The sequence below is a fragment of the Mustela nivalis genome (genome assembly GCF_964662115.1).
Source record: "Mustela nivalis genome assembly, chromosome: 16".
Taxonomy (NCBI): domain Eukaryota; kingdom Metazoa; phylum Chordata; class Mammalia; order Carnivora; family Mustelidae; genus Mustela; species Mustela nivalis.
Window position 1 is genome coordinate 28,973,648 of NC_139035.1, and position 12,469 is coordinate 28,986,116.

At 37.6% G+C, this 12,469-nt stretch overlaps 1 protein-coding gene and 1 long non-coding RNA gene across 3 annotated transcripts in view; one reads left to right on the forward strand and one right to left on the reverse strand.

The window, feature by feature from the left end:
* The window catches only part of LOC309850489, a 97,960-nt gene that overhangs the window by 51,711 nt on the left and 33,780 nt on the right, over positions 1 to 12,469 (reverse strand). The gene's annotated exons all lie outside the window — the stretch shown is intronic.
* The window catches only part of LIN9 (lin-9 DREAM MuvB core complex component), a 71,238-nt gene that overhangs the window by 22,185 nt on the left and 36,584 nt on the right, over positions 1 to 12,469 (forward strand). For both annotated transcript variants that reach the window (XM_082704423.1, XM_082704424.1), the window contains 3 exons: positions 4,283 to 4,416; positions 6,058 to 6,183; positions 11,448 to 11,605. In XM_082704423.1, coding sequence (XP_082560549.1) covers positions 4,283 to 4,416; positions 6,058 to 6,183; positions 11,448 to 11,605 — 418 coding nt within the window. The remainder of the gene's footprint in view (positions 1 to 4,282; positions 4,417 to 6,057; positions 6,184 to 11,447; positions 11,606 to 12,469) is intronic.

The window sequence follows — 12,469 nt, forward strand, 5'->3', positions numbered from 1 at the left end:
ATAATCTGAGCTGAAGGCAGCCACTTAACCAACTGAGCTACCCAGGCGCCCCTAAAAAAAATTTTGTTTTCATCATTTTGTCTCTTATTTTTCTATTTCACTTATCTCTGCTTTAATTTTTATTTCCTTCTTTCTTCTTGCATTGGGTTTTCTTTGCTCTTTTTTTTTCTAGCTTCTTATTCTTAAGAAGAACAGGTTATTTATTTGAGATCTTTGTCTTTTTCTAATATAGGCATTTACCTAATAAACTAACCCCTCTCCTGCCTCCCCTACCCCAGGCACTGCTTTAACTGTATCATTTAACTTTTGACATATTGTATATTTTTAGTCATTCTGTCTAATTCTGTTGAGTTTTTGTTAATGAATATTGAATTTTATCCAGTATCTTTAGCACCAGTAGAGGTGACCACGTGATTTTTATTGTTTTTATTAATTAATAATGACAGTCTCAGTAATTTTCTAATACTGGACCACCCTTTCGTTCTGGACACAAATTCCACCTGATTGTGTTGTATTCTTTTGATGTTTTGATGATGTTTATCTGGTACCTTTTTTAAAAGCTTTTAAAAATTTGAGATAACATTGACAGAACATTATATGTTTCAGGTACACAACATAATGATTTGATATTTGTATACATGATGAAATGACCACATTAAGTATATAGTTAACATCTGTCACCACAGTTACAAACTTTTTTTCTCATGATAAGAACCTTTAAAATCTGTTAGCAACTTCTATTTTTTATTTTTTTAAAGATTTTATTTATTTGACAGAGACACAGCAAGAGAGGAACACAAGCAGGGGGAGTGGGTGAGGGAGAAGAAGGCTCCCTCCCCATTGAGCAGGAATCCCAATGCAGGGCTCGATCCCAGGACCCTGGGATCCCGACCTGAACCAAAGGCAGACACTTCACCAACTGAGCCCCCCCCTTCCCCGCGCCCCTGTTGGCAACTTTTAAATATGCAATACAACATACACTGTAGTCACCATGCTGTGCATTACATCCCCACAACATAATGACTTTGTAAGTTTGTACCTTTTGACCCCTTTCAACTCATTTTACTCCTTCCTTCCCAGCAACCACCAGTCTGCTCTCTGTATTTATGAGTTTGCATTGTGTATTGTATGTTTTTTTGTTGTTTGTTTGCTTTGGTCTGTTTTGTTTTTCAGGGGAGGTTTTTTGTTTTTCTCTGACTTATTTCACTTAGCATAATGCCCTCACGGCCCCTTCATATTACTGCAAACAGCAAGGTTTCATTCCTTTTTTATAGCTGAATGATATTCTAGTGTGTGTGTGTGTGTGTGTGTGTGTGTGTGAATGTCTGTATATGTATATATACACCACATCCTCTTTATCCATTCATCCATTAATGAACACTTAGGTTGCTTCCATGTCTTGATTGTTGTAAATAATACTTCAGGAGCATTGGCATGCAGATATCTTCTTAAGTTAGTGTTTTTGTTTGCTTCAGATAAATTCCCAGCAGTGGAATTATTGAATTATAAGGTAGTTCTATTTTTAATTATCTGAGGATCCTCCTTACTGTATTCCATGGTGGCCTCACCAATTTACATTCCCACCAACACTGCATGAGGGTTCCCTTTTTTCCACATTTGCACCAACACTTGTTATTTCTTAACCTTTTGATTCTAGTCATTGTGAAAGGTATGAGGTGATATCCCATTTTGGATTTGCATTTCCCTGATGAGTGGCTGAGCACCTTTTCATGCACCTGTTGGCCATCTATATGTCTTTGGGAAGATGTCTCTTCAGATACTTTGCCCATTTTTTAATTGGATTGGTTTTTTACTATTGAGTTGTATGAGTTTTTATATATTTTGGATACTAACTGTCAAATTTACAATTCACAGATATTTTTACCTATTCTGTAGATTGCCTTTTCATGTTGTTGATGGTTTCTTCTGCTGTGCAGAAGGTTTTTAGTTTGGTGTAGCCCCACTTGTTAATTTTTCTTTTCTTTTTTTTTTTTTGGATGCCTTTACTTTTGGTGTCAAAAAAAATCATCACCAAGACCAGTGTCTAGGAGCTAACCACTTATATATTTTCCTAGATTTTATGGTTTCAGGTCTTAACATTTAAGTCTTTATTTTTTTTTAAGATTTTATTTATTTATTTGACAGACAAAGATCACAAGTAGGCAGAGAGGCAGGCAGAGTGGGGTGTGGGAAAGCAGGCTTCCCACTGAGCAGAGACCCCCACCCCCGACGTGGGGCACGATCCCAGGACCCTGAGAGCGTGACCTGAGCTGAAGCAGAGGCTTAACCCCACTGAGCCACCCAGGTGCCCCTAATCTATTTTTTTTAATTTATTTTTTCTTATATTTTTAGAGAGGGAGAGGAGCCCACGTGGCACTTGATCTCATGATCCTGAGATCATGACCTGGGCCAAAGTCAAAGACTGATCCACCCATGGGCCCCAAGTCTTTAGTATAGTTTTGTGTATAGTGTAAGATACTGTCTAGCTTTATTCTTTTGTATGTGACAGTCCGATTTTCCCAACACCATTTATTAAAGATATCCTTTCTTCATTGTATATTCTTGCCTCCTTTGTTGTAAATTAATTGACCACATATGCATGCATTTATTTCTGGGCTCTCTATTCTGTTTTATTGATCTGTGTATCTGCTTTTGTTAATATGATACTATTTTGATTACTATAGCTTGTAATGTAGTTTGAAATTAGGGAGCTTGATGCCTCCAGCTTTGTTCTTCATTCTCAACATTGCTTTGGGTATTTGGGATTTTTGTGCTTCCATACAAATTTTAGGATGTTCTACTTCTGTGAAAAATTGGAATTTTCATAGGAATTGCATTGAATTTTAGATTGTTTTAGATAATATGGCAAGGTCCTGGGATTAAGCCCTGCCTTGGGCTCCCTGCTCAGCACAGAGTTTGCTTCTCCCTCTCCCACCCTCTCACCCCCGACTCGTGGGGTCTCTCTCTTCCAGATAAATAAAATCTTAAAAAATAAATAAATAAAAGGGCACCTGGGTGGCTCAGTGGTTTAAAGCCTCTGCCTTTGGCTCAGGTCGTGATCTCAGGTTCCTGGGATCAAGCCCTGTGTTGGGCTCTCTGCTCGGCGGGGAGCCTGCATCCTCCTCTCTCTCTGCCTGCCTCTCTGTCTACTTGCGATCTCTGTCTGTCAAATAAATAAATAAAAATCTTTTTAAAAAGAGGGGGGCGCCTGGGTGGCTCAGTTTGTTGAGCCACTGCCTTCGGCTCGGTTTGGGGTCCCAGAGTCCTGGGATCCCGTTGTCGGGCTCCCGGCTCTGCAGGTGGTCTCGGTCTGCTTCTCCCTCTGACCTCCCCTCTCATGTTCTCTCTTTCTCTCTCTCTCTCTCAAAAAAATAAATAAAATCTTTAAAAAACAAAGTCATGCAAACAAGTGATATTTTTTGACATTTTATTTTATTATCCTTCGGTAGATTTTATCTGCTTATGTTGTCTTTATAAAAATAGTTGGGAAGTGAGGTGCCTGGGTGGCTGACGTTGAGCGTCTGCCTTCTGCTGGGGTCATGATCCCAGGGTCCAGAGATCCAGCCGGGCATCCGCCTCCCTGCTTGGCGGGAGGCCTGCTTCTCCCTCTCCCACTCCCCCTGCTTGTGTTCCCTTTTTCACTGTCTCTCTGTCAAATAAATAAATAAAATCTTAAAAAAAAAAAAAAGTTGGGAAGCTCTCTCTTTTTTTTTTCATTGAATTAAAACATTTTAATAGCATTGGTGCTGTGATTGATACAGAATTCACTGGTGAAAACTTCTGGGCCTGGTGGTTGTTCATTTGCATTTTCCCTCTCTGTCACAATTACCTTCTTTTTCTTTTTTTTTTTTTTAAGATTTTATTTATCTATTTGAGATAGAGCATGAGAGGGGAGAAGGTCAGAGGGAGAAGCAGACTCCCCATGGAGCTGGGAGCCCAAGTGGAACTCCATCCCAGGACTCGGGGATCATGACCTGAGCTGAAGGCAGTTGCTTAACCAACTGAGGCACCCAGGAGTCCACAATTACCTTCTTCCTATGTACTTAAATTGAAATTGTATCTCAGTGTAAACATGGTGGGAGCAAATGATTTCACCTTCCTTGGATGCTTTACCTTTATAAGAAATACTCAGAATGTTTATTAAATAACAAAATAATTTATGCTGTTGTATCTTTTTGAGCACTTAATGATAATCTGCTTTTTTACAAATGTATTTGACATTATGGATGTTCATTTTTACCTGATGAACCTGTAATTAATGTCTATTTTTTTTATTGTATAGAAATTTACAGCAACAATGTCCACACCAGACAAGAAAGCCTCACAGAAGATTGGTTTCCGATTACGCAACCTCCTCAAGCTTCCCAAAGCACATAAATGGTGCATATATGAATGGTTCTACTCAAATATAGATAAGTACGTATCATGGTTTACGTCGTGGGTGTCACCTGAACCAGAAATTCTCAAACATTATAAGCTGTTTTGTTTTCTATAGGTCTGTTTTGATTCTTTTTTTCCCCGATTTTTTTTCTTCATTCTACTTTGAGCCATATCCATTCCTCACAGTTTGCTTTTCTCCTTCTCCTTTCACAGAAGTGGTTATACATTTTTGTGAAAACTCAAATGAAAATATAATCCGTATTATAATTTACAAAGGCCGTGGAGTAGAGAGGCTTTAGAACAGAGTTCCCATATTTATAATGAACAAGAAAGGTTTTTCCTTTTATTTTTTTTAAGTTATTTATTTATTTATTTATTTATTTATTTATTTTAGAGCATAAGCGGGGAGAGAGGAAGGGGGAGAGGCAGACTCCCTGCTGAACAGGGAGCCCGATGCGGAGCTTGATCCCAGGACCCCGGATAACCTGAGCTGAAATGAAGAGCCGGATGCTTAACTGACTAAGCCACCCAGGCACCCCTAGACAAGATGTGTTTTATACATCTTGGGATTTTATTTTATTTTTTAAAAGATTTTATTTATTTATTTGACAGAGATCACAAGTAGGCAGAGAGGCAGACAGAGAGAGAGGAGGAAGCAGGCCCCCTGCTGAGCAGAGAGCCTGAAGTGGGGCTCGATCCCAGGACCCTGGGATCATGACCTGAGCTGAAGGCAGTTGCTTGACCCACTGAGCCACCCAGGCGCCCCTCTACATCTTGAGATTTTAAATGCTAGTATGTTGGTAAAGAAGCAGTTACTAATGGTACCAATGATTCAGTAAAATATTTAGAATAGTCTTTCTTTTCTCTTTCTTTTTTTTTTTCTTTTTTTTTTTTTTTTTTTTTTTTAAGGATTTTATTCATTTATTTGAGAGCAAGAGAGAGAGAAAACCAAGACAAGGGAGGGGCAGAGGGAGAGGGAGAAGCAGACTCCCCTTTGAGCAGGGAGCCCAATGCCAGGACCCTGGGATCATGACCTAATCCTGGAGAGGCCTACAGTTTTCTAAAATTGATTTAATCTCAAGGAGGACTCCATGGTGTTGGTATTACCTTTGGGAAAAAATAAATTGTAGCTAACATTGTTTGTCCTCACTGGATATAAGGACAGTGCTAGGATATACTAGGATGTACTCATACATGAGATTTAGCAAAAATCAGTGTCTCTTGGAATCTCCAGCACAGTCAGTATTTCTTGAGTAACTTGTATACATTGGTTGTTTCACAGATATAACACTTTTAGTTTTAGCTTTGAATTTGTGCCTATTTTCTTTTTTTTTAATTTTCTTTTTTAAATTTATTTATTTGACAGAGAGAGAAAGAGATCACAACAAGGCAGAGCAGCAGGCAGAGAGGGGGAAGCAGGCTCCCTCTGAGCAGAGAGCCTGATGTGAGACTTGATCCCAGCACCCTGAGATCATGACCTGAGCCAGAGGCAGAGGCTTAACCCATTGAGCCACCCAGGCGCCCTTTGTGCCTGTTTTGTATATGTACTGGGCAGAAGTGAAAGATGGCACTTGGTGTTGAGTATAATGCTGAAAATTAGAAAGCATATTTTGAAATTTATGACCCTGAAGTAACTTATCATGTCTTAACCATTAAAATACCATTTCTGTTTTATAGGCCACTGTTTGAAGGTGATAATGACTTCTGTGTGTGTCTGAAGGAATCCTTTCCGAATTTAAAAACAAGAAAGTTAACAAGAGTAGAATGGGGAAAAATCAGGCGACTTATGGGAAAACCACGGAGGTAAAAATAATATTTTTATTAAAGATGAAATCAGTAATTTAGTTTGTAGTGTAATTACCACATTGATTCTTTTTCATCATTACAAAGACTAGTACTGAGACACTCTTTTTCAGAATAATTATATCTTAAATATATCCTGTTAACCAGCTTTCAGGTAGGTGCTTTTTATACCTATGCGTCTTAAATATACAATTCCATTTTTGTTCAAATTACAGGCTTTGTATATAATTTTCTTACATTGTCTATGCCCACTATGTTCCATAAAATATTTTATTTATTTATTTTTTTAAATGATTTTATTTATTTATTTGACAGAGATCACAAGTCAGCAGAGAGGCAGGCAGAGAGAGAGGGGGAAGCAGGCTCCCTGCTCAGCAGAGAGCCCAATGTGGGGCTTGGTCCTAGGAACCTGAGATAATGACCTGAGCTGAATGCAGAGGCTTAACCCACTGAGCCACCCAGGTGCCCCCAAAAAATACTTTAAGAGGGCACTAGAAAATATAGCTGATCCTTTAACAATGTGTGGGGTTAGGGATGCCAACCCTGCAGTCAGAAATCTACATAAAACTTTTGACTCTCCAAAAACCTAACTACTAGTAGTTTGTTATTGACTGGAAGCCTTACTGATAACATAAACAGTTACACATATTTTGTATGTCATGTATATTATATACTGTGTTTTTACAATAAAGTAAGCTAGAGAATAGAACATGGTATTGCGAAGATATGTTTACAGTACCGCACTGCATTTGTCAAAAAAAAAACCCCGTGTATAAGTGGATGTGGGCGGTTACATCCATGTTTTTCAGGAGGTAACAATATTTAATGAGGCTCTCAGGGTATCCCTACATTGTTATTATCCTTTTAAAAACTGTTTATCACTGCAAAAGCCTTCTTACAACTGCGTGTCTTACTTTATATAAAAACAGGATAAGGGGGTAGGAGAAATAAGTGAAGGGGATCAAAAGGTACAGACTTGCAGTTATAAAAGTAAGTCCTGAAGTGTAGTGGACAGTGTGATGACTACAGTTAATAATACTGTAACATGTATTTGAAAATTGCTGACTGTGGGTCTTAAAAGTTCTCATCCCAAGGGAAAAAATGTTCTAACTACATATGGTGTCAGATGTTAACAAGACTTAGTGCAGTGGTCATTTCACAATATATACAAATACTGAATCCCACTGTTTTATACCTGAAGGTTACATAGAGTGTTATATGTCTACTATACCTCAATAAAATAAAAACACAGGTTATCTCAAAAAAACAAATCCCCAGAAAGAAAAATCAAGTCAACCTATCCGATATGTTATTTTCTGATAATTACTTTTCATGTGAAATGACTTTTCCTTTTACAGTGATATCTTGCTTTCTAACACATTGGAGAACCTGATATGACTTTTGAGTGAAGTTTTGGAATCTGTTAGATTATTAGTTCTCATATAACGTCTCTCTGCCTAGTAAAATCAGGTACAAGACTTTCTCACTTTATTTAAAAAATTTTTAAAAAAGATTTTATTTATTTATTTATTTGACAGAGAGAGACAGTGAGAGAGGGAACACAAACAGAGGGAGTGGGAGAGGGAGAAGCGGGCCTCCCGCCCAGCAGGGAGCCCAACGTGGGGCTTCATCCCAGGACCCTGAGATCATGACCTGAGGCGAAGGCAGATGCTTAATGACTGAGCTACCCAGGTACCCAAGACTTTTTCACTTTAGATGGTGCAAAAATCCAAAAAATGACTAGGGCAAGTAGAAACAATTTAATTTTAATGATTTCTGTAGATAGTGATGAAATGCAAGGAGAAGCTTTGATTGAACTGATAATATTTTATTTCTGTTTTAACACATGACGTTGCTGATGATGTTTTTAATAGTTCCCTCATTTACAAGAATGTGGGCCTGTTGTGCGCGTGCACACACACACACACACACACACACAAACACACACTGGATATTACCATAAAAAGAATGAAATCTTGCCATTTGCAACAACGGGAATGGATCTTGAGTGTATTATGCTGAGTGAAATAAGTCAGACAAAGAAAGACAAAATCATATGATTCACTCATGTATAGAAACTAAAAGAAGAAAAGGGGCACCTGGGTGGCTCGGTCAGTTGAGCGTCTGCCTTTGACTCAGGTCATGATCCCAGGAGAGCCCTGAATTAGGCTTTCTGCTCAGCAGGGAGCCTGCTTCTCGGTCTCCCTCTACTGCTCCCCCTGCTTGTGCTATCTCACTTGCTCTATCAAATAGGTAGATAAAATCTTTAAAAAAGAAAAAAAGAAAGAAAATGGAAAAAAAGGTCAAAAAATTTTAAAAAAACCTCTTAAATACAGAGCACAAACTGGTGGTTACCTGAGGGGAGGTGGGTGAAATAAGTACAGGGAATTAAGAGGTATAAAATTCTGGTTATAAAAAGAATAATTTGGGTGCCTCGGTGGCTCAGTGGGTTAAGCCTCTGCCTTCAGCTCGGGTCGTGGTCTCAGGGTCTTGGGATCAAGGCCCACATTAGGCTCTCTGCTCGGTGGGGAGCCTGCTCCCTCCTCTCTCTCTGTCTGCCTCTCTGCCTACTTATGATCTTTCTCTCTGTCAAATAAATAAATAATTGGAAAAAAAAAAGAAGAATTCATGGAAATGAAAAAAAAAGCACAGCAATAATATTATAATAATATTACAATAATATTGTAATAACATTTCGTGGCAGGTTTTGACTGCATTTATTTGGTCAGTATTGAATGGTGTAGAAAAATTGTCAGCTCCTTACGTTGTACACCTGAAACTAATATAATGCCGGGTGTCGTTTTCATGTCAATGAAAAAAATACAAAAAAGTATAAACCCAATTAACAAATTCCTAAATGATTTGAATGGATGCTTCACCAAAGATGTAAGGATATCAAATAAATACTAGAGAAAGTAGTCAACATTTGGTCAATAGAAAAATGCAAATGAACCCATAATGTCTAAAATTTACAAGATTAAGGGTGCCTGGGTGGCTCAGTCAATTTTTTTTTAGAGAATTTTAGGTTCACAACAAAATTGAGAGAAAGATAGAGAGATTTCTTATATACTCCCTGCCCTCAGAGATGCACAGCCTTCCCCCTATTGGTATGTTCCACCGCAGTGATACATTGTGAAAGTTGATGAGTCTCTATCAGTTTATCATAATCCCCTAAATCCATGGTTTACATTAGGGTTTACTCTTAGTATTGTATCTGTAGGTTTTGAAAAATGTATAATGACATAGATCTATCATTATAATGTCATATACAGTATTTTTACTGCTCTGATAATCTTTTATGCTCCACTTATTCCTTTTTCTCCCTAGGGCCCCAACTCCTGGCAACTGCTGGTCATTTTGACTGTCTCCAGGGTTTTGCATTTTCCAGAATGTCATATGTTAGAATCATACCATATGTGGCCTTTTCAGATTGGCCTCTTTCACTTAGTAATATGCATTTCAGGTTCCTCTGTATCTTTTCATGGCTTGATAGTTCATCCTTTTTAGTGCTGAATAATATTCCATTGTCTGAATATACTCCTCTATTTTTTTATCCACTCACTAAGAGACATTTTGGTTGCTTCGAAGTTTTGCCAGTTATGAGTAAACTGGTGTAAACATCCATGGTGATGTTTTGGTGTGGACATAAGTTTTTAGCTCATCTGGGTAGATACCAAGAGTATGGTTGCTGGATTGTATGATAAGACTGTATAGTTTTATAAGAAACCACCAAACTCTCTTCCAAGGTGTCCACGCCATTTTGCATTCCCACAAGAATGAACAAGAGTTTCTGTTGTTCCACATCCTTGCCAACATTTGGTGTTGTCTGTGTTCTAGATTTTGGTCATTCTAATAGATTTGTAGTAATGTCTCACTTTATTTATATTTCCCTAATGACATAGTATGGTGAGCATCAAAGTGGCTTGTCATCTGTATATCATCTTTGGTAATATTTGACTTCTTTTGTTTCTTAAAAGGTTAAACATGCACTGACCATATGACCTCACCATTCTATTTCTAGGTGTTTAGTTAAGAGAAATTAAAGCATATATTTATACAAAAACCTATACAGAAATGTTCATAGCAACTTTGTTGTAATGACCCCAAACTGGAAACAACACAAATATCCACCAGTAGGAGAATGGGTAAACAAATTACGACACATTCAAAGAAAAGGTTACTATTCTCCAATAAAAAGAATGAACCACTGATGCATGTGACAAAATGGATTAATCTTAGAATAATTATGCTGAGTGAAAGAAGCCTGACGGAAGAGTTCATACTAGATGATATTGTTTATATAAAATTTTAGAAGATAGAAGCTAAAATGACAGAAAGCAACTTAGTGATTGCTTGAGCAGTGGAGATATAGGAGTGGGAGGATTGTGAAGGAAGGATAATAAAGTGCCACAAGGAAACTTTGGGGAGTGATCGATGTTTTCAGATGTTCATGATCTTGTCTGTGATGATGGTTTTACAGATATATATTTTGTGGCACGAAGCTATGTTTAAGTTACTTTGGTTCATCCCAGTATTTGAAAATAGAAGTAAGATAGGCCCTAAAGATAAGAGTAAATTCAGTATTTATGCTTTAAGGCAGGAAGTATAGTTAAACATTTACACAGAAGTAAGCCTCATCTTTAGTTCTTTATTGGTGTGCTCACTGGGTCACAGGGAAAATATCATGTTCTTCTGAACAGAATATTATAATTGAACTTCATCCCAGGAGGAGACCTGGGATCCAGATGCAGTGTTGTCAAAGAATGGTGAACAAATCCTCCTGCTGTGTAGGAAAGGATAATGTAGATTTGCTTATAACTCTATAAGTTATAACTCTTGCAAAGTCCCATTTTTAAAAATATATAATCTACTTTGAAGGGAAACAATTATTATTTCTAAGAACTCATTCTTAAATATATTACTCCAAAGAGAGGAAAAGAAGGAATGGTGAGATGGGTGGTCTGATTTCAAGTTTTGTATTTTGGTTGTTTTTTTTTTTTTTAAAGATTTATTCACTTTTGAGAGAGAGAGAGAGAGAGTGCGAGTGAGTGTGCGATGGGGCAGAGGGAGAAAGAAATTTTAGTAGACCCCTTGCCGAGCTCGGAGTCTGACCTGGGCCTTGATCTCAGGACTCTGAGATCATGCATGACCTGAGCCAAAACTAAGAGTCAGATGCTCAACTGACTTGTCACCGGGGGCCCCCTGATTTCAAGTGTTTGTATAGGATAGTTATCAGTTTATATGATTTTTATAATTTATTCTAGATGTTCTTCTGCATTTTTTGAGGAAGAGAGATCAGCATTAAAACAGAAACGACAGAAAATAAGGCTCTTACAACAAAGGAAAGTTGCAGATGTTTCCCAATTCAAAGATCTCCCAGATGAAATTCCTTTGCCCCTGGTTATTGGAACCAAAGTTACAGGTAAGTGAACATAACCTCATTACCATTTTGCTCTATAATTTTTTTTTTTTGCTCTATATTTTTTCACCAAGATAACTGCTAGATAACCACTAGACAAGTGGCTTTTAAATTTTAAAAACTTAAGCTAGGAATGCCTGAGTGACTCTGTCTTCAGCTCAGGTCATGGTTTCAGGGTTCTGGGATAGAGCCCCACATCAGGCTCTCTGCTTGGCAGGGAGCCTGCTTCCCACCCCCACACCCTGCCTGTCTCTCTGCCTACTTGTGATTTCTGTCTGTCAAATAAATAAATAAAATCTTTAAAAAAAATAATAAAAGCTTAAACTATAGTTCTATAGCAGTATACTGTAGAAGTTATTATTTCTTCATCTGTGGCATCTGGTTTTTAAGCTGCTTGGGAGAAAGCGTACTGGTTCAAAGCAGTGTCTACTACAACGTAAATTAAAGCAAACTGCCACAAAGATGAAATTTAAAATTCACTGGAATAAGCATGGCTAGACATTGTTTGAATTTCTAAAATTTTAAATTGTCCTGTCTTTTGCTTTCACATCATTTCTTTTCTTTTCTAACCAATCTTAAACAGTTAACTCACAAATACCATTGTTTTTGTGCTCTTTGGGTTTAGGGATAGTCCATTTCTAATGACTGAATAGTAATTATTCAGTAGGTAGTTTGCTCAGCATTTTAATTTAAGGGTGTAAATTCTGTCAACTTATAGATCTGAGTCTTTCTGTTCTGTTCAGTTATGATGTGGAAGGAAAGTACCACCAAAACTCCAAGTGTAAGTTAAGCCTTAATAATTTAGTAAACTAAAATTACAATTTTTGTAACACAGGAAATAACAAGGTGTTAAGTGAATAGGTAGAT